The following is a 25,502-nucleotide window of genomic DNA, read 5'->3' on the forward strand; positions in this document are numbered from 1 at the left end:
TATGATATAGAATTTTAATTGGAGTGGAATTTAAATTTCTAAAATTTAGATGATAACGTTTTATTTATATTAAATTATTGTTAAATCTTATTCTTTAGTCAAGAGTTTTGTAGCTTAGTATCTTAATAAAATATTAATTTAAAACGATGTAATTTGAGGAAAAAAATTATTTATATAAAATTTAAATTAAAAAAAAAATTAATAATAGACTTTTAGTTGGAATAAAATGACTAAGAGCCTTGTGGAAAAGGTAATTAGCTATTTGGCTTGGTGAAGACAAAATATGGCTATATGGGGGTACCACGTCAATAGAAGGACAAAGAGAAATTTGTTTTTGTCATTCATGGGATAAGATCCTCACGACAGTATTTGGGTAAGGGTCATTATCTCTTCTCCCTCTGTCTTTCTCTAAACTATTGCTCTGCTTCGCCATGGAAAACTTTTACTTCTACCTTGCTTTGATCCTCTCCACTGTTTTCATTATCAAACTTCTAAACCGCCACCATAACAAAAATTTACCACCAAGTCCATTTTCTCTACCAATAATCGGCCACCTTCACCTCCTGAAACAGCCACTCCACCGAACACTAGAGACCCTATCATTGCAGTATGGTCCAATCCTATCTCTTAAGTTTGGTTCAAGGTCTATCCTAGTTGTATCTTCTCCTTCAGCTGTTGAAGAATGTTTCACCAAAAATGACATAATATTGGCAAATCGTCCCCAAACTATGGCTGGGGATCGTCTTACTTATAATTGTACCGCCCCAGTTTGGGCTCCATATGGTCACTTGTGGCGAAACCTCAGACGTGTTAGTACCATTGAGATTCTCTCTCATATCAGCCTTCAGAAATCTTCTATCATTAGAGAAGAAGAAGTGTACTCTCTTCTTCGCCAAGTGTTTAAGGTGTCAAATATAGAACCCCAAAAGGTGGACTTCAAGTATTTGTGCACACTTTTGGTGTCTAATATAATGATGAGGATGGTTGCTGGAAAGCCATGTGTTGGAGAGGAATTTGCATGCATGGATGTGGGAAAGAAGCTTCTCAAAGAATTCAAAGAGGTTTACTTTCCGAGCTTGACAGTGAATATATGTGATTTCTTTCCAATTTTAAGGTGGGTTGGTTACAAAGGGTTGGAGAAGAAAATGGTAAGGATGCACAGGAAAAGAGATGAAGCGTTAGGGCGTTTGATAGAAGAGATAAGCAGGCTGAACAATGATAACATTATAGATGTGGAAAAGAAGAGGACACTGATTGAAACTCTGTTTTCTCTACGGAAATCTGAACCTGAATTTTTTTCAGATGAAGTCATCAAAAGCCTCACATTGGTAAGTTTATTTACATCTTTGTCATTATTGTTTAATGGTGATTTTGATTACTTTTTGTTATATTTTTCACGATTATTTTGCGAAGTAACCATTTAGCACTGTTGTAGTAATATAAGGATGCAGAGTAATCTTTAAGACTAATATTTATTGTAATGAACAAACGATCTATGATATTCCAAATGGATTGGCAATCATATAGGATTATAAGAGTGTGCTTTGCATGCGTGTATTGAGTTTCAAAACCATGTGTTTACGACATAGATGTTGGCCATATACATGATTACAAGGATTCTAATTATAATTTGACTGTTTAAAGCATATACCCTTCTTCTTATGTGAACCTTGAATCATTCTTTGAATTTCTTGACACTGAGAATGTGTTCATGCTGAACAATTGAGCAAGAACAAGGCGTAAAGACAAGATGCTTTTGCGCCCCTACCCCAAAAAGCTCTACGTTAGTTCATTTCTTCTTCAATTTTTTAGCTTGAATTTGAGGGTGATGGAAAAGTGGGAGAATAAATTTTTTTTATTTTTTTTTTATTTTTCTACATTGTGTTTGGTTGGGAGTGAAAAATTGGAGGATGGAAAAAATGAGTTTGTATAAATTTACTCATATAATTTTGTTAAAAATGATGTCCAATTAAAACAAAAAGTGCAAAAAAATCACCTAAATTTATTAAAAAAGAAAAATATTACCCTGGAAAAAAAATTCATGTCTAGTTAAAAAAAAAAACAAAACAAAAGAAAGCACTATCATGCCCATGGTCTAGGAAAGCAACCAAAAAAAAGGGGGCAAAGGTCCAACACATAAAAGAAGGAGGGTAGTTCAATTATTGACTGTGATTATTTCTCTCCTCTCAATCTTCTCCCCAAATTGGAGAGATACAATTTTGTTCGACCAAGGGAGAAACACCTAACCCCACTAATTTTTCATCATCCCCTTCTCTCCAATCAAATATCTATAAAATCAGTTTTATCTCCATTTTTCTATCCCTATTTTCTATCCATCCAACCAAATGACCCTAACTACCCTTTACATGAATATCAAAATTTTTAAGTATATATCATAATCGAATTGAATTTAGGAAAAATTAAATGATGGGCCTTTCTCATACGGTATCTTCTTGTGATGAGATAGCATTACAGGCAGTCATCAATTTGTCGGAAGGAGACTTGAATTTTCACACTACATCATTAAATTGTTGTCTTTTTTTCATGCATTGTCAAGCAAGCGTGACTTTAGCTCGGTCCAGCCACCCAGCATGACTTCTTTGCATGCAATTTAATATATGTTGACTTGTTCTTCACATATGCCGTATTAAATAGGTGAGTTGGTTTTTGAGTAGAGAAAGTAGTGACATAACATTTGTATAAATGATTGAAAAATTCAACAGAGTTTCAATCAGTGTCCCCTGCTTTTCTTCATCTATATATCATTGATCAACTATGAGCATAGAATTAGTTAGGTATAAGTGTGGCAAGTTTTTATTTGTGAGGTATAGAATGGAAAAGGAAATGTGAGAGAAAATTATTTTGGACCTGTGAACGTAGGACTAAAAATTGAAAAAACTGTATCAAAATAATTTTTAAATATGAATAGTACCGTGTGGGACTCAGTTTTAAAGGTTTTTTTTGTTAAATTTTGTATTTATGGGTCCCGTGAACAGTGCATGAGACCCACAATTTTTCAGTAAAACGCAGAAACACACATTTAACGTGTGTTCCAAATACACACTTAATGTTCTATTTTGTGTTTTTGTTTATGTTTTCTTTTAGTTCTCTTTATTCTTATTATTCTATTGTAATATTCCACAATCAATCTTGTCTATTTTCTTTCCTCCCAACCAAATAACCCTAACTACCCTTTACATGAATATCAAAATTTTTAAGTGTTTATCATAATCGAATTGAATGTAGGAAAAATTAAATGATGGGCCTTTCTCATACGGTATCTTCTTCTGATGAGATAGCATTACTGGCAGTCATCAATTTGTCGGAAGGAGACTTGAATTTTCACCCTACATTAAATTGTATGCCTTTTTTTCATGCATTGTCAAGCAAGCGTGACTTTACTCTGTCCAGCCACCCAGCATGACTTCTTAGCACGCAATTTAATATATGTTGACTTATTCTTCACATATGCCGTATTAAATAGGTGAGTTGGTTTTTGAGTAGAGAAAGTAGTGACATAACTTTTGTATAAATGATTGAAAAATTCAACAGACATAGAGTTTCAATCAGTGTCCTCTGCTTTTCTTCATCTATATATCATTGATCAACTATGAGTATAGAATTAGTTAGGTATAAGTGTGGCAAGTTTTTCTTTGTGAGGTATAAAATGGAGAAGGAAATGCGGGAGAAGATTATTTTGGACCCGTGAACATAGGCTAGAAACTAGATCATGTATATTTTTAGGGTCTGTTTAGATATCGCTTATTGCTAAAAACTGAAAACTGAAAATACTGTATCAAAATAATTTTTAAATATGAATAGTGCCGTGTGGGACCTAGTTTTAAAGGTTTTTTTTTTTTTGCTAAATTTTGTATTTGTGGGTCTCATGAACAGTGCACGAGGCCCATCATTTTTCAGCAAAACGCAGAAACACACATTCAACGTGCGTTCCAAATGCACACTTAATCTATTTTGTGTTTTTGTTTATTTTTTCTTTTAGTTCTCTTTATTCCTATTATTCTATTATAATATTCCACAATCAATCTTGCCTATTTTCTATCCTCCCAACCAAATAACCCTAACTACCCTTTACATGAATATCAAAAATTTTAAGTGTTTATCATAGTCGAATTGAATGTAGGAAAAATTAACTGATGGGCCTTTCTCATACGGTATCTTCTTGTGATGAGATAGCATTACTGGCAGTCATCAATTTGTCGGAAGGAGACTTGAATTTTCACACTACATCATTAAATTGTATGCCTTTTTTTCATGCATTGTCAAGCAAGCATGACTTTAGCTCTGTCCAGCCACCCCGCATGACTTCTTTGTATGCAATTTAATATATGTTGATATGTTCTTCACATATGCCGTATTATATAGGTGATTTGGTTTTTGAGTAGAGAAAGTAGTGACATAACTTTTGTATAAATGATTGAAAAATTCAACAGAGTTTCAATCATTGTCCTCTGCTTTTCTTCATCTATATATCATTGATCAACTATGAGTATAGAATTAGTTAGGTATAAGTGTGGCAAGTTTTTATTTGTGGGGTATAGAATGGAGAAGGAAATGTGAGAGAAGATTATTTTGGACCTGTGAACGTAGGCTAAAACTAGATCATGTATATTCTTAGGGTTTGTTTGGATATCGCTTATTGCTGAAAACTGAAAACACTCTAGCAAAATAAGTTTTAAATATTGTACATTTTTAGACCCCTTAAACACAACCAGATTAACCTAGTTATTTAGCCAAGTTATTACTTAGTCCAAATTCTAGATCTAGGTTAACACAATCATATAATCATATTAATGTAAAGCGCGAAATATAAAGAACACAAAAATATGATGACCCAGGAAACCAAACCAGTAAAAACCTGGGGAGGATTTAACCTAACTATTCTCAAGGTAAACCTGAATCCACTATGAAAGAATTGAAGTTTATACAATAGCGACTTAGACCACTAACATCCTATTACTACCTCGAGTAGAAAACTTACTAACACGACCACGTGACAGCTCCGAGTCCATGGACCACTTCTTTCTTGGATTCCTAACAAGTACAAGTACTCCTGCTTGTGTATCTTTAAGCTCTTAATGTAGCAACTGAATGATCACCAAGTTCTTGACATAATCTTGAATCTTGGAAACCCTAAGTATGTGTGAAGGCAGCCACCTCTTGATCTCACAAAAGATTCACACACACAGCATATGGAGCATCTCTAAAAACGTGGTTAGGATTTTCCCTTTTATATTTAAGACAAAACATAAAACCCTACACGTCAAACAGGCTTGGGCTGAGTTGGAAAATTCTGCAGAAAAATGTTCTACTTGAGTTTCGATCGATCGAGTCTAATTCTCGATCGATCGAGCCAGATAGAATTGCACAATAAATTCTGCAGTAACTCGATTCCAACTTTATAAAAAACGCATACACTTTAAGCAAGTCTAAAACAATACTAAAACCTATTTTGATCATGGTTTGTCAACATTACAAATTAGAGTTCTAATACATTAGTTCCTAATCCTTAAAACCTAACAAATATGAATAGTGTCATGTGGGACCAAATTTTAAAGGTTTTTTTTTGCTAAATTTCGTATTTGTGTGTTTCATGAACAGTACACAAGACCCACCAGTTTTTAGCAAAACGCAGAAACGCATGTTCAACATGCGTTCCAAACGCACACTTAATGTTCTATTTTGTGTTTTTGTTTATGTTTTCTTTTTAGTTCTCTTTATTCCTATTATTCTATTCTAATATTCCACAATCAATCTTGTCTTATGGAGTGCTATTGAAAGGTCCACTTTACCAACACAATTTTAATTTCCTGAGTCTTCTTATTTGAGCTATTGCATTTTCGACAAGCTAGTTGTCTAATAAGTTCAGGGGCGGAGCCACCTTATGCATTGGGGGGGTCATGGCCCCTCCAAAAAATTTTAAAGCCTCTCTAATTATAGGTAAATCTAGGCTAGAATCATTTTGAGTTAAGACTTGGCCCCCACAAGATTAAAAGATTGGCCCTCCCTCCAACACGTCACTCATAAAATTCTTCTCACCTCAAATCCCAACTGTGCAATCATAAAAATTAACTCCTTTTGTCTTTTCCATTCTTCTCTAAAGCATGATAACCACATCCATATTTTTTTAGTTTTTAGTTATTCAATTTTTGTGAAGGGATAAAACTGAGGTGTAGTACATCAGATTACCTGATTAAAATCATATGTATTGAATCTAATTGTCCTTAAAAATAATAACATTATTTGTATGTTATTGGTCACGTTAAACATATGCTTGAATTTAATTGAAGAACCTAATGTATTATACTTAGGATATTGTACTTAAGTTTTGCACTTTCTCAAAACTATTACAATATCCCTTTCCACTTAAAAACCACTGAAAAGACTCTCCTCATCACTTGGTGCTCTCTCTTCAGTTACTCTTCATTAACTCTTCCATGGGATGCTCTCACATAATCACATTTTCATTAGTTTCTCCCTCTTCCTTAACAAAGAGTTTTCTTATTTAAAGCTAAGAAAATATTGAGAAATACCAACTTCTTTTTTTTCTTCTTCTTTTGCAATTTTGTTGTATACTTATATTTGATTTCTATGAATGTTATGGACTTATGATTTTTCAAAAGAATAGGAGAAACTCAAGAAAAAAAGACTTAAGATGCTCAATTGGTCGATTAACTTGTTAGTATTTTGATATTTGAGTGCTATGGAATTACACCGACAAAAAAATTCTATCAATAATCTTGTGTTATAAATATACTATACTTTGAGTTTTTCGTTGAATTGCAAATCAAAATGATAGTTTTACCTTGACCCCCCCAAGCAAAAATTCCTGGCTACGCCCCTGAATAAGTTTACTATGTTCAAGTAAAGCTACTGAAATTTGAAATCTATGCGCATTAATAGACATTCGTGTGTTTTACTTCATTAAAAATCTTTTGCTTAGAAGTTAATTAGAACCTATGATCACCTAGGTAATATAGATCTAATATGGAGTCCTTTTGCAAAAATCTATAATCCATTATATATGGATCATCTTTTGTTATTTCCTATCGTATTTCTCTTATCTTAAGAAACAATGGAGCCATGCTGTTGAATGTGAAACACTTTGTGGAAATGTAATTTTACAGAACATCCAAACATCTTCTAGAGATAAGTACTAAAAAATAGAAATACTTCTTCCCTTAAGCCTCGAATTTTTTTCTTGAAATGTTAGCTTAGCTTAGCTTACTAGAGAATTATGTGCTTCAGATGATGCTTATTGCGGGAACAGAAACAACAGCAACAACCATGGAATGGGTCATGTCACTTCTTCTGAATCATCCAGAAGTATTGCAAAAGGTTAAAGCAGAAATCGACAGCCAAGTTGGGTGTGAGCGCTTGATAAATGACTCGGATCTTGCCAAACTTCCCTATCTTCGTTGTGTCATCAATGAAACATTTCGACTATATCCTACAGTGCCACTTTTATTACCTCATTGTTCCTCAGCAGATTGCACCGTGGGGGGATTTCATATCCCACGAGGGACAATTATGTTGGTGAATGCATGGTCCATGCATAGAGATCCCAAGCTTTGGGAGGAGCCTACTAAGTTCAAGCCAGAGAGATTTGAAGAAATTAATGGAGAAAGAGTAGGGTTCAAGTTCTTTCCATTTGGCATAGGGAGGAGGGCATGCCCTGGTGATAGCATGGCCATGCGGGTTATGTCTTTAGCATTGGGTGCATTCATTCAGTGCTTTGATTGGGAAATGGTTGGGAAGGAGATGGTGGACATGACCTCAAGTTTCGGATTTCTCATGGCAAAGACTAAGCCTTTGGAGGCTGTTTGTACTCCATGCCCTTCCATGACTAGCATCCTCTCTCAGCTTTGATTAGATTTATTAGAAGATATGAGACTGATAAATAAAACCAATAGAATAAAATTACCTCTGTTTACTAAGTGCATAGATAAGTGCTTCTGAGGAAAAGGTTGACAAAATCCAACACATCTTTTATGAATCTGCCGTGATGAAGTCCTTTAAATTTTCCCCTTTAAAAATGGAACAAAGTTTAAGTAAATTTGATTGCAGTTTAAGTTTACAATTTTCACTTAAAAAATTAACATAATTACATATTTTGAAAATCTAATTGTTAAATTGTATATTCTTTATATTCTTAACACACATATATAATTTCATGCCAATCAAATTTTATTTACTATTTGATGTATTAACTTTATTTTATGCATAATTCAAAACTACAAAAATTTGAAATTTAAATATTTGATTAATGATATAGTTAAATTTTTTAGTTTCTGAAAAGTTAATTTCTAGATATGAAAGATATAAGAAGAAAATATAATTCAACGGTAGATTTGCCAAAATTCAAAGCAAGTAAAAAGATATTGGGTGAGATTACAGCTTTAAACTACAACCAAGGCTGATGTCAAACTTTATCCCTTGAGTCTTAAATGATTCTGCTTTCAAAATTTTTATTTATTTTTGGATATTTTTAAAATTTTTTTAATTTAAACTTTTCAAACAAGATTTATGCTTATTTTATATCAAAATATTCCAATCCTTTCAGTTTTGCCCTATAATAACATTTTGGGTATAAGAATAACATTTTATATTGCTAATACTAGTTGGGTTTGACGAAATTTGTGGATAAAATTTTGGATTTGCTCCGGATTTGGATCTGGTGGCTCTTTGGATCCTTGCAAAAATCTCTCTCGGGGGAATGGCTTCCTATACGTTAAGAAGCACCGACAACTTTCATTCATTATCCAATATGCAATGCAGATAAGCGTATCTGAAATGAAACTATTTCTTTTACCCAAGACTTCATGACGAAAGTATCCTATAAAAATATATATTCTTTTGGAATATAAACTTTTACTTTCTTGCAAATAAAATTAATAATTAAGATACCTTAATACATAACATAAACAAGTTGGACTCGGATACCTAATGTTCAAAACTCAAATCACCCATTTGATTTCTCTTAAAAACTAAAAATCTAAACCCATGCCTTATAATTATTAGAATTGCCGGGCTGTCCACGGGTCGGTCCGGGTTGAGTTTGTGCCCAACCTGCAACTGACCCGATCAAATCGGGTGGAGAAGTTCTAGACTAGCCGCCGACCGCGAAAAACCACCTGTCGAGTTGGATCGGGCTTGGGTGGGCAGCGGTTGGCTTTGATTTCAACCGAAATACAAAGATCAAACAAAAGTTTGATTCCTAAAGAAAAAAATCAACAGATCTACAACCCAAAGAGAAGATCTACAAACCCAAAGAACAGATCCACAAATCCAAAGAACAAAAACCCAAAGAACAAATCCACAGATAAACGAACCTAAGAGATGAAATAGAAAGATTGAATCTGAGAGATGGAGGCGAAGACGAGCTGGGACATTGCGGACGAAGAGTGAAGGTCGACGACGAAGACCACAGATTGACGATGGAGAGGTAGAGATCGACGATGGAGAGGTAGAATCGATGACGAGCAGGATTGGCAAAGGGTAGTAGAGATCATGAGACTGAAAGGAGAGCGTGAGAGTAAGAACTAAGAGTAACAAACTTCAGACCTTTAAACCCATTTATACGGCGGTCGAGTTGGATGGCTCAGGTATTGGAGAAAGAGACCCACACCCGATCCGCTAGAATCGGTTTTGAAAAGTAAGGACCCGTCGCCGACCATGGGAGTAGTCGGATCGGGCGACAGACGATTCGGGTTCGGTCGGTTTGGCTGGGTGGGTCAAATATGCAAGTTGTTTGGAATTGGGTTGGAAAACCACCAATTCCAAAATGAATCTTATTAGTGTCACAATTCGAGAAGACTTCATATCAATACCAATTTGTCGTTAAAAGAAATTCTAATATGATCTGCTAGCTTGTAGATGGTTTTAGATCACAAATCTCTACAACTAGTTGTGACTCCTGACAAAAAAAAAAAAAAAAAAATGTAAGGTTGAATTTATTCAACCATCTAATTGGCTTTATTCCGTGCCAAATTTGCTTGTAATTCAGCATTTAGTAACCCTGTATTTAGGTGGGTTTGTTGTAAGGGTAGTGAGTGAGATAGAGTGAAGATTGCTCAAGAGTGTGCAAGAAAACAGAAACTCGCGGCTGGGACTCGCGGGTGACTCGAGCCTGCAAGCCGCCAGAAGCAGCACACGTGCCAAGCATGCTGGAAGATGAACAGTCATGCTAGCTGGAGCACTACAGGACAAAACAGGACAACTGGCCATACGGTTAACTCGCGACTGAATCTCGCGACTTAGTCAAGCCGCGAGGTCAAGCCGCGAGCCACCCCTGTTTTGTAAAACCTGACGTTTCACATTCCTCTCCCTCTCCAGTATAAATACCCCTTTTACCCACGATTGAAAGAGTGCTTCCAGAGAGAATTTTGAGAGAGAAACCCTAAAGAAAAACCAGATTGTTTCACCCACAATCTCTACCTTAGAGTCTCTTCAAATTCCTCAACTCTCTTCCTCTCCATTGTCAAATCCTTGAGAGGCATTATACCAAACCTGATTCTCACCATCATCATCACTGTGAGACAGTTGTTTGGATTTCTGGGAAGCAGTTAGGAAGGAACCAATCTTCATTGGTTGATGCTACGGTCTAGTAGCGGAATCCGGGAAGCTAGAAAAGAAAAAGGTTCGGCGCAACCTCGTTGGAGCAAGAAGCTTGGAGGGCTTAGGTGCACTGGGTAGATTAGGCTTGGAGGGTCTATTGCTGTCCTTGTATCCCAACTGTATTTTCTAGTGGATTGTTTACCGCTTGGAGGGCGGCGGAGAGGTTTTTCGCCGAGGACTTCGGTTTCCTCTTCGATAACACATCGCGTGTTGTCTTTGTGTTTGCATCTTCCTTCCTCTCTATCTTTGCCTTTTTATTATCTGCTGTGGTTTTATTTTGTTATGGCTTAGATAGTCTTTAACCAATTTCGTATTATAGCATGTGTTAAGTTTCCGCACACTAGTTGTTTGACATATTGCTTGTATTGGTTAAGTTGTATTTTGGGGGTCTAAACGTTCAAAGGTGTTTCGTACACGTTTTTGAACTTTCAAAAAAAAAATCCACCAAACACAGAGATTGAACGAAAGATCCCTACTGCTCCAGCTATGTTGTATATTTGGTGGACATGCATATTATGTGGAAATTATCGATAATAATTAAGATTTCATAAATTTGTCAAAGTTGATTAAGTTTCCCTTAAAATCAACCAAGGGATCTAATAGTCCTAAGTGAATTACTGAGTGTGAAAATTAAAGAGTCCAAATCCAATTAGATTCTAAATTGAATTTTAACTGGAGTTCAATTTTCTATCATGTGTCTATTTTTTTTTTTTTAATTTTTATGGCAAGTGAATTTTGGCTGAAAAAACTGAAGAGTCTTAATCATATATATATATATATATATATATATATGAATTCTCAATTTCGTGTCACATGTCTCATTTAATTTTGTGCCAAGTGAATTATTAAGTGTGAAAATCGAAGAGTTCATATCCAATTACATTCAAAATTGGATTTCAATTTTCCACCACGTGTCCATTTATTTATTTTTTTAAAATTTTTGTGGTAAGTGAATTTTTTAGTGAAAAATCTGAAGAGTCTAAATCATATATATATATATATATATATAAAATGAGAAACCATTACATATTTTAGAAATATATGATTTAAAAAAAAAAAATCAAGCTAATACTATGTATAATTTGAATATCTTTTAAAAAAAATGTATAATTGTAATTGTTTTTAATTATACTCATGCATATGCACGAGACTATAGACTAGTTTCTATAGAAGCGATATTATTATTTTTCTTGTAAACACAAATTTTGGCCATAAACTTAAAATATTGTATTGTATTTATTATAATAGATTAGTTTGGAGTTGATATATGGTTTTTCCCTTCAAGATGAAAAGATTTTCCACATAAATCTTCTTGTTCCTGTGTGTAGTTGATTTATTTTCTTGTTGGTTTGAGATTTTTTTTTTTAATAGATATGATAATTATTTTTTATCATAAAGACACAAATCAGTTTTTAATGTAAACGAAGTTCAAACTCCAAATCTTTTAGTCAATAACAAATACTTTATCAGCTAACTAGAATCCATGCATAACACACATTTACCAATCACAACTCGCCATGTGATGAGTTGTGGCACGAAATTGTGCCAAATTTAGTGTACTTAGCAAGTCTAAATCTTCGGTACCACTTTTTGTATACCACTCTATATTCCACCAATCACTACCTGTCATGTTTTCATTTTACTTTCCTTATAGAATAATTGAAATTTAAAATGGAAAGCAATCATACACATGATAAGTAGAATGGTTTGGGATATTCAAATGTTTTATTCTATTAAATTGAATATCTTATATTTTTTTAAAGACAAAACATGCAACTATACAAGTACTAGGACTAGGAGTGTAGCAAAAGTAAGTGTAGTAGCCTAGTAGGTTAAAATTTAGGATGGGTTATGATTATTTGTTGAATTTTTAAAATCAACATAAAAGACTAAACTGTGGGAAAATTTGTCGTTATGCATTATGGTAATGGGATTAGGTCTAGTAATTGAAAGTTAGTCCATGAATGGTTCCAAAAATGAGAAATACTGGGGACACCAATTTTGGCACAATTTTGTACTATAACTTGCCACATGATGAGTTGTGATTGGTAATGGTGTGTCTCCACATGGCCCACTAACACACCCTTACCAATTACAACTCACCTAACACACCCTTACCAATTACAACTCACCATGTGGTGAGTTGTGACATAAAATTGTGCCAAAATTAGTGTCTTTAGCAAGTCCAAATCTTTGGTATCACTTTTTATATACCACTCTATGTTCCATCAATCACTACTTGTCATGTTTTCATTTTACTTTTCTTATAGAATAATTAAAATTTAAAATGGAAAATAATTATACACATGATAAGTAGAATCTATGTGTTGGTTTGGAATATTTAAAGTTTTTATTGTATTAAATTGAATATCTTATAGGAGTGAACATGCAACTATACAAGTAATGGGACCACAAGTGTAGCAAAAGTAAGTGTAGTTGGTTTGGAATATTTAAATGTTTTATTGTATTAAATTGAATATCTTATAGGAGTAAACATGCAACTATACAAGTAATGGGACCACAGGTGTAGCAAAAGTAAGTGTAGTAGCCTAGTAGGTTAAAATTTAGGATGGGTTATGATTATTTGTTGAATTTTTATAATCAACATAAAAGACTAAACTTTGGGAAAATTTGTCCTAATGCATAATGGTAATGGGATTAGGTCTAATAATTGAAAGTTAGTCCATGAATGGTTCCAAAAATGAGTAATGCTAGGGACATCAATTTTGGTATAATTTTGTTCCATAACTCACATCCTTATTAATCATAACTCGTAATGTTGCGAGTTGTGACACAAAATAGTATCAGCGAGTTTAAATCTTCTATACCACTTTATGTTCCATTAATCACTACTTGTCATATTTTTATTTTACTTTTCTTATAGAATAAATAAAGTTTAAAATAGAAAGTAATCATACATATGATAAATACTAATTGGTGAAATATAAAGTGGTAAAAAAAATGATACAAAGATGTGTACTCGTCCTTAGCATTTCTCTCCAAAAATCCCAAGCAAGAAAAGGTAACTGGCTTGGTGAAGATAAAATATTTTTATATAGGGTACCACGTCAATTGTAGGACAATGACAAAACTGTTTTTGGCATTCATGGATAAGATCCTCACTACAGTATTTCGGTAAGGGTTATCATCCCTTCTCCCTCTTTCTTTCACTAAACTATAGCTCTGCTTCGCCATGGAAAGCTTATACTTCTACCTTGCTTTGATCCTCTCCACTGTTTTCATTATCAAACTTCTAAACCGCCACCGTAACAAAAATTTACCACCAAGTCCATTTTCTCTACCAATAATCGGCCACCTTCACCTCCTGAAACAGCCACTCCACAAAACACTAGAGACCCTATCATTGCAGTACGGTCCAATCCTATCTCTTAAGTTTGGTTCAAGGTCTATCCTAGTTGTATCTTCTCCTTCAGCTGTTGAAGAATGTTTCACCAAAAATGACATAATATTTGCAAATCGTCCCCAAACTATGGCTGGGGATCGTCTTACTTATAACTGTACTGCCCCAGTTTGGGCTCCATATGGTCACTTGTGGCGAAACCTCAGACGTGTTAGTACCATTGAGATTCTCTCTCATATCAGCCTTCAGAAATCTTCTATCATTAGAGAAGAAGAAGTGTACTCTCTTCTTCGCCAAGTGTTTAAGGTGTCAAATATAGAACCCCAAAAGGTGGACTTCAAGTATTTGTGCACACTTTTGGTGTCTAATATAATGATGAGGATGGTTGCTGGAAAGCCATGTGTTGGAGAGGAATTTGCATGCATGGATGTGGGAAAGAAGCTTCTCAAAGAATTCAAAGAGGTTTACTTTCCGAGCTTGACAGTGAATATATGTGATTTCTTTCCAATTTTAAGGTGGGTTGGTTACAAAGGGTTGGAGAAGAAAATGGTAAGGATGCACAGGAAAAGAGATGAAGCGTTAGGGCGTTTGATAGAAGAGATAAGCAGGCTGAACAATGATAACATTATAGATGTGGAAAAGAAGAGGACACTGATTGAAACTCTGTTTTCTCTGCGGAAATCTGATCCTGAATTTTTTTCAGATGATGTCATCAAAAGCCTAACATTGGTAAGTTTATTTACATCTTTGTCATTATTGCTCAATATATGGTTATTTTAATTACTTTTTGTTGTTATATTTTTCATGATTATTTTGCGAAGTAACCATTTAGGCATTTTGCACTGTTGTGTTAAAATAGGATGCAGAGTAATCTTTAAGATTAATAAATATATATATATGGTTTTTTTTTTTTTTTTTTTTTTTTTTTTTTTTGAGGTAAGAAGATAGAAATATCATTAATATAACATAACAAACCAATTACATAGTATATGCCCTGTTTAAGCAGTCAGAAAACAGGGGAAGAAAGAAAGTCTAATACAAGGACAAGCATAAAACATTGATTTCCCGAACCACCCTAAGCTCCAAGAAGCCACATCCGTGGCTCAGTTGTGTAGTTGTGCTGCCATAAACGTTTGGTACTCCTGTAGGAAGCCGAGAGCCCCACTCAAAATTGCTTTTGGATGGGTTTGGATCTTTTCAAATTAGTACTTATTCCTTGCGTTCCATATTGCCCAAGTTGTCACTGCCCACCTTTCCAATTCCACTACAGAGAGCTTTAAGATTAATATTTATTGTAAGGATCTATGATATCCCAAATCGATTGATTATAAGAGTGTGTTTTGCTTGCATGTATTGAGTTTCACAACTATGTGTTTACAACATAGGCGTTGGCTATATACACGATTACAAGGATTTTAATTATAATTTGACTAGTATACTCTTCTTCTTATTTGAACCTTGAATCATTATTTGAATTTCTTGGCACAGTGAATGTGTTCATGCTGAATAATTGAGCAAGAACTAGGTGTAAAGACAGATGCTTTTCCGCCCCTGCCCCTTCCCCCTGTATAGAAATATATTATACTTGTTAGTTTGTAAATTCTATCACCAAAAGTACCAAAAAGCACTATGTAATTTAGTTCATTTCTTCTTAACTTTTTTTCTCTTGAATTTTTTTTTTTTTTAATAATCTCTTTTCTCTTGAATTTAACATTTAACATTAACTACCCTCTAGATGAATCATGAATGTCAAACTTTTTAAAGAATTTATCGCAATCGATTGGAAATAGGAAAAATTAAATGATGGGCCTTTCTCATACAATAGCCTTCTGTGATGAGATAGCGTTTACTGGCAGCAGTCATCAATTTGTTGGAAAGAGCCTTGAATTTTTACACTACAACATTAAATTACATGCCTTTTTTTGCATGCACTGTCAAGCAAGCGTGGCTTTAGCTCTCTCCACCCACCCAGCATGACTACTTTGCATGAAATTTAATATACCTTGACTTGTTCTTCAAATATACCGTATTAAAAAGGTTGTTAGTGTATAGCTTAGACTAGTTTAGCCCATTAGGCTTAGCCCAGTATACTGTACTTGTAGTTTACTCCTTTTACTTGTACTGCACACATATCTAGCCTATATAAGGCTCTCTATTGTACATTATTATATACACATCAATACACAGACTATTCAGTCTTTCTTTCTCATTTTACATTCTTAACAAAGGTGATTCGGTTTTTGAGTAGGAGAAAGTAGTGACACAACTTTTGACACAAGTCAATACTATGAGTACCATAAATGATTGAAAAAAATAAACAGAGTTTCAATCAGTGTCCTCTCCTTGTCCACATCTATAATGTTATCATTGATCAACTGTGAGAGAGAATAGAATGGAGAAAAAAAGGGGGACAGAAGATTTAAGACTCGTAAGAATAGGCTAAAAGTTGAATCATGTGGAAGTAGGCTAGAAGTTGAATAATTTATATCCTTGATGTTCTCTTTAGTGTCATTGTTTCTATTTTCTTTTTAGTTCTCTTTATTCCTATTATTCTATTCCAATATTCTACAATCAATCTTGTCTGGGAGTGCTATTGAAAGGTACACTTTTACAACGCAATTTTAATTTCCTGAGTCTTCTTATTTGAGCCATTGCGTTTTCAACAGGCTATCTACTAAGCTTACTATGTTCAAGTAAAGCTAATGACCTTCTCAAAAAAAAAAAAAAAAAAAGTAAAGCTAATGAAATTTGAAATCTATGCGCATTAATAGACCTTTTTTTTTTTTTTATGTTGAGAAAAGCATTAATAGACATTTCTTGTTTTTTACTTGGTAAAAATTCTATTGTAACGTTTAGAAGTTAATTAAAACCTATGATCACCTAGATAATATAGATCTAATTTGGAGTCCTTTTGCAAAATCTTTAATCCATTATATATGGAATTACGGTTCATCTTTTGTCATTTTTCTCTATCCTATTAAGAAACAATGGAACCGTGCTGCTGAATCCACGTGGAACACTTCGTGGAAATGCAATTTTACAGAACATCCAAACATCTTCTTGAGATTTGTGCTGAAAATATAAATTATTTTTCCCTTCTGCCTATAATTTTTGTTTCTGGAAATGTTAGCTTAGCTTACAGAGAATTACGTGCTGCAGATGATGTTGATTGCGGGAACAGACACAACAGCAACAACCATAGAATGGGCAATGTCACTTCTTCTTAATCATCCAGAGGTGTTGCAGAAGGTTAAAGCAGAGATTGACAACCAAGTTGGGGGTGAGCACTTGATAAATGACTTGGATCTTGCCAAACTTTCCTATCTTCGTTGTGTCATCAATGAAACGCTTAGATTATATCCTACATCACCACTTTTATTACCTCATTATTCCTCAGCAGACTGCACTGTGGGGGGATTTCATATCCCACAAGGGACAATTTTGTTGGTGAATGCATGGTCCATGCATAGAGATCCCAAGTTTTGGGAGGAGCCTACTAAGTTCAAGCCAGAGAGATTTGAAGAAATCAATGGAGAAAGAGAAGGGTTCAAGTTCATTCCATTTGGCATAGGGAGGAGGGTATGCCCTGGTGCTGGCATGGCCATGAGGGTGATTTCATTAGCATTGGGTTCACTCATTCAGTGCTTTGATTGGAAAAGGGTTGGGAAGGAGATGGTGGACATGACCTCAGGTTTTGGATTTCTTATGCCAAAGACTCAGCCTTTAGAGGCTGTTTGTACTCCATGCCCTTCCATGACTAACATTCTCTCTCAACTTTGATTAGATTTGTTATAAGATATGAGATTGATTAACAAAACCAATAGACTATATTACCTCTGTTGTTACAAGTGCATAGACCAATAAAGTAAAATTACCTCTGTTTTTATTAGTGCATAGATAAGCTAATTTTCTAAAATAATTAAAACTAAATTAATAAATAAAACTTATAACAAATTATAAAATAAGTAAATAAATTTTAATAAAAAATTACTTTAAGTTTTAATTGTTTAGAGTTTATACTTTATCATTGTTTATCTATTTTTATATTTTTAGAATTATCTTTATGTTTTGTGTTAGTTTCTTAATTTCTTAATATGAGTTTGACCATTTCTATTTGGGCTATATTTAATCTATGCCCTAACCAGCACAAACAATAATAAATAAATAAAATAAAAATTCCTCAATACCAATGTGTTCTTAGTGATAGTCTAATTAGAAAAATCAATACACTCGCAAATTAAATACAATAACTAAAACCCAAAATCAAAACATACACAAAATCTTATTGGTTAATTATAGGGATGGCTTATTGGTTAAGTGAGATTGTATTGAAAAGCCATATATATATATATATATATATATGTATGTATGTATGTATGTATGTATGTATATGTATATGTATATATAAGTTTTGAAAATTTTGATATATAATAGACTTTTAATTAGAGTAGAATTTGAATTTCTAAAATTTAGGTGATAACGATTTATCTAAATTAAATTATTGTTAAATCTTATCCCTTAATCAAGAGTCTAGAAAGCAACCTTTCGCAACTCAAGCTTACTTTCTAAGCAAAGTGGGCTTGCGGGCTTGGCATCTGTAGCTTAATATCCTAATAAAATATTAATTTAGTGAAAATGCCATTTGAGGAAAAAAAAAAAAAACAAAGACAATAACCAAAACCCAAAATCAAAACATACACAAAAGAGTTCAAAATTTGAGAATATATAAAATAAATAAATAAAAACTTACATAAAAGAACCTAGAACTTAAATGAGTGTCCATTGTTTTGCTTTTTTATACTCCCTCCATTCCAAATTGTTTGGCCTAGTTAGAAATGTTAGGACATATGTGATTCACTTGTTAGTAACATATGTCACTACTTTATGTAATTGACTAATCCTTTGACAAAACGCACTTTACTTATATTTGGGTAGATCTAAGATGTGTTTAATACTTCAAGAAACTGTGTTTCAAGATCAAGTGTTAAAGCTATGCAAGTCTATCCAAGATTCAAACAGAAGAAATGTTGTTCATTAAAACTCGAGAGCTAGCTATCTATCAAGACCTGTAAAGCTGTTCAGCCCAGTGGCTTGACAGCACCTTGACAGATAGGGTATCTGTTGAGATTTATGAAAAACAGAATTCCAGTTCTATTTTGACTCTAATCCGTGATTATGTGTTTGAACTTTCTTTTCTCACAACCCTAGACATATAAAATGATTATTTTAAAGGCCGTCAAAGTGTTCACAAGTTGCAAAAATGTTGAGTAAAGTTTGTTCAAGCAAATTGTGACTGGAGACACAGTTTTGCCCTAATTTATCATTCTTGTGAAGAAGTTGCTATATTTGTGCACCGTAGGGTTTTGTGACCAAGCATCTTCTTGATCTTCATCGTTGGGATGAACCGAAGAATTTTGCAGCTAACAACCTTCTCTAGTTAGTGATTGAAATCACGTACTGGGATCCGCGTAATTGGTTAGTCACGTACTTGGGAGTCGTGCATCGAAAGGAGAAATTGTCACTACAGAACAAGTCCAATTGGGTATTAGGGTAAGGGTTCAATTGTAGGTTGGTATAAGGTACTGGGATTCCTTTACTTGTAACCGCTTGTTGTGATAATAGTGGAATTTCGGGAGTGGTGACCTGAAAATCACCCGGTGGGGTTTTTACCGTGTAGGTTTTTCCCATTCGTAAATAAATCACCATGTCAAATTTATTTTCCGCTGCATATTTAGTTTATTGGTGATTTGTTTGTGCTACCATGCGTTTGCATGTTAATCAACTTAATTAATTCACTTGGCTAAATTAATTGGTTAATTTATCACAAGGGGTTAATACGTTTTTGACTTATCAAGAAAAAACCCAATTATTTAGGGAAACATAATTAACTATCTTATCTCTTAAAAAAAAAAAAAAAAAAAAAAGTTAAAAATTTCCTAAATTACCCTTAAATAAATTTATCAAAAAATTATTTAAGAAAAAAAAAACATTTCTAATATTGGCGCCAATTGTCGAGCAATTTGCAAACCAAATTCAATTTAGGTTTTTAATTTAAAAAATTCTCCCACAAATAAATTAAGGGCATAAAAGGAATGTTAATAAATTAATGGTATTTGACTTTTCAAACAGAATATAATGTTGGGACATCCCAAAATAGAATACTGGCTAAACAATTTGAGACAGAGAGAGTAGTAATATCTTGCACGCAATTCAATTCAAAAAACAATAAGTAAGATGCATTTATTAGATTCAAACATAAGCGTAAGTTGCATCTTGGGGGAAAAAAATGAACAAACAAAAACAACATTAGGTGTATAGTTTGAGATTTAATTATAGGAATGATTTATTGGTTAAGTGGGATTGTATTGAAAAACTATAGGTGAATATATATATATAGAGAGAGAGAGAGAGAGAGAGAGAGAGAGAGAGAAATGATATGTCTACAATATTTTTACAACAAATTCTTAGTGGCAAGTTGTTACTAGTTGTTATTATTGGGGTAAAAAAGTAATCTTAGTGTTAGTTTGAAATTTGAACCAATAACAACTAACCACCAGTGATTTGTTATAAAAATGTTGTAGACGTAATATCTCTCATATATATATATATATTCTGAAAATTTTGATAATAGACTTTTAATTGAAGTAGAATTTAAATTTCTAAAATTTAGATTATAATATTCTATCTAAATTAAATTATTTTTGAATCTTATCCCTTAATCAAGAGCCTTATAGCTTAATATCCTAATAAAATATTAATTTAATAAGATGTAACTTGAGGCCAAAAAAAAAAAGAAAAAAAAAGTGAGTTATGTGGATTTAAAATTTAAAAAATTTTAATAATAGACTTTTGATTTGAATAGAACGATTAAAAACCTAAATTTGTCCTTATGCATAAGGATAATGGGATTAGGTCTAATAATTTAGATGAATAATGATAATGGGATTAGGTCTAATAATTTAGTCCGAGAATGGTTCCCAAAATCCCAAGCAAGAAAAGGTAATTGGCTACTAGGCTTGGTGAGGATAAAATATGTTTATATGGGATACCACGTCAATTGTAGGACAATGACAAATCTGTTTTTGGCATTCATTGATAAGATCCTCACTACAGTATTTGGGTAAGGGTTATTATCTCTTCTCTCTGTCTTTCTCTAATCCATATTGCTCTGCTTCGCCATGGAAAACTGTTACTTCTACCTTGCTTTGATCCTCTCCACTGTTTTCATTATCAAACTTCTAAACCACCATAACAAAAATTTACCACCAAGTCCATTTTCTCTACCAATAATCGGCCACCTTCACCTCCTGAAACAGCCACTCCACCAAACACTAGAGACCCTATCATTGCAGTACGGTCCAATCCTATCTCTTAAGTTTGGTTCAAGATCTATCCTAGTTGTATCTTCTCCTTCAGCTGTTGAAGAATGTTTCACCAAAAATGACATAACATTTGCAAATCGTCCCCAAACTGTTGCTGGGGATCGTCTTACTTACAACTGTACTGCCCCAGTTTGGGCTCCATATGGCCACTTGTGGCGAAACCTCAGACGGGTTAGTACCATTGAGATTTTCTCTCATATCAGCCTTCAGAAATCTTCTATCATTAGAGAAGAAGAAGTGTACTCTCTTATTCGCCAAGTGTTTAAATTGTCAAATATAGAACCCCAAAAGGTGGACTTAAAGTATTTGTGCTCACTTTTGGTGTCTAATATAATGATGAGGATGGTTGCTGGAAAGCCTTGTGTTGGAGAGGAGTTTGCATGCATGGATGTGGGAAAGAAACTTCTCAAAGAATTCAAAGAGGTTTTCTCTTCAAGCTTGACAGTGAATATATGCGATTTCTTTCCAATTTTAAGGTGGGTTGGTTACAAAGGGTTGGAGAAGAATATGATGAGGCTGCAGAGGAAAAGAAATGAGGTATTAGGGTGTTTGTTTGAAGAGATAAAGCTGAACAATGATAACATTAAAGATGTGGAAAAGATGAGGCCACTGATTGAAACTCTGTTTTCTCTACGGAAATCTGAACCTGAATTTTTTTTCAGATGATGTCATCAAAAGCCTCACATTGGTAAGTTATTTTACATCTTTGTCACTATTGCTCAATGGTGATTTTGATTACTTTTTTGTTGTTATATTTTCATGATTATTTTGCGAAGTAACCATTTACCACCGTTGTAGTAATGTAGGAAGCAGAGTAATCTTTAATATTAATATTAATTTTGTAATGAACTAATGATATATGATATTCCAAATGGATAGAAAATCATATAGGATTATAGGAGTGTGTTTTGCATGCATGTATTGAGTTTCACAACTATGTGTTTACAACATAGATGTTGGCCATATACACGATTACAAGGATTCTGATTATAATTTGACTAGTAAAAGCATATACCCTCCTTCTTATGTGAACCTTGAATCATTCTTTGAATTTCTTGACACTGAGAATATGTTCATGCTGAACAATTGAGGAAGAACTAGGTGTGAAGACAGATGTTTTTGTGCCCCTGCCCCTACCTCCTGTTTAGAAATTATACCTGAAATTCAAAATCAATGCACATTAATGGACATTTCCTGTGTTTTACTTGGTTAAAATTCTATTGTAGCGTTTAGAAGTTAATTAGAACCTATGATCACCTAGCTAATATAAATCTAATTTGGAGTCCTTTTGCAAAAATCTATAATCCATTAGATATGTATCATCTTTTTGTTATATCCTATCGTATTTCACTATCTTGTTAAGAAACAATCGAGCCATGCTGCTAAATCCATGTGAAACACTGTGCAATTTTACAGAACATCCCAACATCTTCTTGAGTTGTGTACTAAAAAATATTAAGTCTTTTTCCTTTCTGCCTAGAATTTTTGTTTCTGGAAATGTTAGCTTAGCTTACTAGAGAATTATGTGCTCCAGATGGTGTTTGTAGCGGGAACCGAAACAACAGCAATAACCATGGAATGGGCAATGTCACTTCTTCTGAATCATCCTAAAGTATTGCAAAAGGTTAAAGCAGAGATTGACAGCCAAGTTGGGTGTGAGCGCTTGATAAATGACTTGGATCTTGCCAAACTTCCCTATCTTCATTGTGTCATCAATGAAACACTTCGACTGTATCCTACAGTGCCACTTTCATTACCTCATTGTTCCTCAGTAGACTGCATTGTGGGGGGATTTCATTTCCCGCGAGGGACAATTTTGTTGGTGAATGCATGGTCCATGCATAGAGATCCCAAGCTTTGGGAGGAGCCTACTAAGTTCAAGCCAGAGAGATTTGAAGAAATCAATGGTGAAAGAGAAGGGTTCAAGTTCATTCCATTTGGCATAGGGAGGAGGGCATGCCCTGGTGCTGGCATGGCCATGCGGGTTATGTCTTTAGCGTTGGGTGCATTCATTCAGTGCTTTGATTGGGAAATGGTTGGGAAGAAGATGGTGAACATGACCTCAAGTTCCGAATTTCTCATGGCAAAGACTAAGCCTTTGGTGGCTGTTTGTACTCCATGCCCTTCCATGACTAACTTCCTCTCTCAACTTTGATTATATTTGTTAGAAGATATGAGACTGATTAACAAAACCAATATTGTATAATTACCTATGCTTTTATAAGCGCATCAATAATTGCTTCTAATTAAGGAAAAGGTTGACAAAACCAACACATTTTAGTGAAGTTGTTGAGATGACTTCCACCAATTTTTTCCTTTTTAAAATTGGATAAAGTTTGGTTACAAATTTGATTGTTACTTAAAATTATAATTTCCACTTAGAAAATTAATATAACTATATATTTTAAAAATCTAACGGTTTGATTACATGATTTTTATGTTTTTAATACACATGTAAAATTTCGTGTCAATCAAATTTCATTCATTATTTGATCTATTAATTTTTTTTTTTTTTTTGCATAATTTAAAACTATAAAAACTTGAAATTAAATATTTTATTGATGACATAGATTTTTTTTGAGTAAACAGTAATACTTATTAGAACACACATGAAAATAGTAATAGTAATAATAGTATTTTAAATCGGGTTTATAATACATTACATAGACACATAGTTATTGATGGAACTGACGAAGTCAACTGAACGATCTCATCAAGACCAACGGGGCTATCCTCTGAGACGAGCTAACCACATGTCCATATTACTGACAAGAGTAACGAAGCCATTCAATGCAGCTAATAATATCCTGAGCGGTTACAAAACCAGCTGTATAGACCCTTAGAAGCCTCATTAAGGCTCACATTACTGAGCATGAGGCGTTACCAAGGGAGACATTAAAGCCACATTAACAACCACAATGGCTAGTGGTTGTGGAAACATATATAAAGCCCTCACAGCACTAATACAAGGTACATAGACACATCTAATAGGCTAGTTATTCTGATACTCTGTTGTTTCCTAAAGGTTTTCTTATATTGACTTTGGCATCAGAGACGTTGTAACAAGCACCACACCAGTGACCACCTTAAGGAAGCTATCTTACCATTTTCACAGTGACACAGACGAAGACTCGGCTCCATCTAGACGCACTTACAACAACTGATGAATCTGCATTTCACCAGTTATTATTTTTTATCTATTTGAAATTTTACAAACATAGAGGATATAAGGAAAAAATATATATATAAATCAACGTCAGATTTATCTAAATTCACATTAAATAAAAAGATATTAAGTGGAGTTGTAGCATTAAGTAATAAATAATCTAATTTGTTACTAAACTTTATCGATTGGATCTTAAATTACTCAGCTGTCAATTTTTTTTTTATTAATTTAAACTTTTCCAACAAGAATTATGCTTATATCAAATAGAAATAAAGTTCCTTTCTTTGTCTAAGTCTCACCCTCCAAAATATTCCAATCCTTTCTCAGTTTTGTCTTGTTATAACATTTGGGGTAAGACTAACATTTTCTATTGTCAATGATAGTTTGGTTTGACGAAAGTTGTGGGTAAAATTTTGGATTTGATCCGGATCTAGATCTGGTGGCACTTTGGATCCTCACAAATATCTCTCTCGGGATGGCTTCCTATGCTTTCCTTTTTATATGTTTAGAAGCACCGACAACTTTCATTCATTATCCTACAAATACAGATTAGCGTTTTACCCACGTTCATGACGAAAGTACCATATAAAAATGGGCCTACGAAATGACCATGATCAGGTTTTGGAGGAAAAAAAAAAAAAAAAAGTAAATATATTGTCACAATAATTTTCACAATTTTTATCATAATTTGTCTATGTTATGAGTTATAAGTGGTGGAAATAAAATAATATGTCTATGTGAATCCATAATTCTACCACTCATAAGTCATTATGTGACAAAATTGTAGAATTAGTTGTGGTATCAGAATTACTCAAAAAAAAAAAAATCAATCCTAAACTTATATTTGTTAAATATTAAATTCAAAATCCATTATTAATCTTATTAAATTTTATGAATTTTATTATAAATCCATTTTATTTATATTTTAAAAACTCAAAATGATATTAGACATATTCAT

At 33.5% G+C, this 25,502-nt stretch overlaps 2 protein-coding genes, 1 long non-coding RNA gene and 1 pseudogene across 4 annotated transcripts; 3 read left to right on the plus strand and 1 right to left on the minus strand.

The window, feature by feature from the left end:
• Nucleotides 1-410: 410 nt before the first annotated feature.
• LOC126709720 (uncharacterized) lies at nucleotides 411-21,622 on the minus strand. Its single transcript, XR_007649466.1, has 3 exons — nucleotides 21,541-21,622; nucleotides 13,952-14,197; nucleotides 411-554 (listed from the first exon to the last, which is right to left on the minus strand). It is a non-coding gene; the product is annotated as an uncharacterized LOC126709720 (long non-coding RNA).
• Nucleotides 432-7,955, plus strand: LOC126709691 (cytochrome P450 81C13-like). Its single transcript, XM_050410020.1, has 2 exons — nucleotides 432-1,328; nucleotides 7,267-7,955. Exons 1-2 carry the CDS (start codon nucleotides 432-434, stop codon nucleotides 7,885-7,887), a joined length of 1,518 nt encoding a protein of 505 aa, XP_050265977.1. The 3' UTR covers nucleotides 7,888-7,955.
• LOC126709676 (cytochrome P450 81C13-like) lies at nucleotides 13,665-17,885 on the plus strand. Of its 2 annotated transcripts, XM_050410009.1 has the most exons (3): nucleotides 13,665-14,725; nucleotides 17,156-17,276; nucleotides 17,397-17,885. In XM_050410009.1, exons 1-3 carry the CDS (start codon nucleotides 13,829-13,831, stop codon nucleotides 17,774-17,776), a joined length of 1,398 nt encoding a protein of 465 aa, XP_050265966.1. In that variant the 5' UTR covers nucleotides 13,665-13,828; the 3' UTR covers nucleotides 17,777-17,885. The 2 variants fall into 2 exon arrangements, with proteins under 2 accessions (XP_050265966.1, XP_050265958.1); XM_050410001.1 differs by having other exon boundaries at nucleotides 13,675-14,725; nucleotides 17,156-17,885.
• On the plus strand, nucleotides 21,067-23,663 carry LOC126709700 (cytochrome P450 81C13-like; annotated as a pseudogene).
• The last annotated feature ends 1,839 nt before the right edge of the window (nucleotides 23,664-25,502 follow it).

Source organism: Quercus robur, chromosome 2 (genome assembly GCF_932294415.1).
Source record: "Quercus robur chromosome 2, dhQueRobu3.1, whole genome shotgun sequence".
Taxonomy (NCBI): Eukaryota; Viridiplantae; Streptophyta; class Magnoliopsida; order Fagales; family Fagaceae; genus Quercus; species Quercus robur.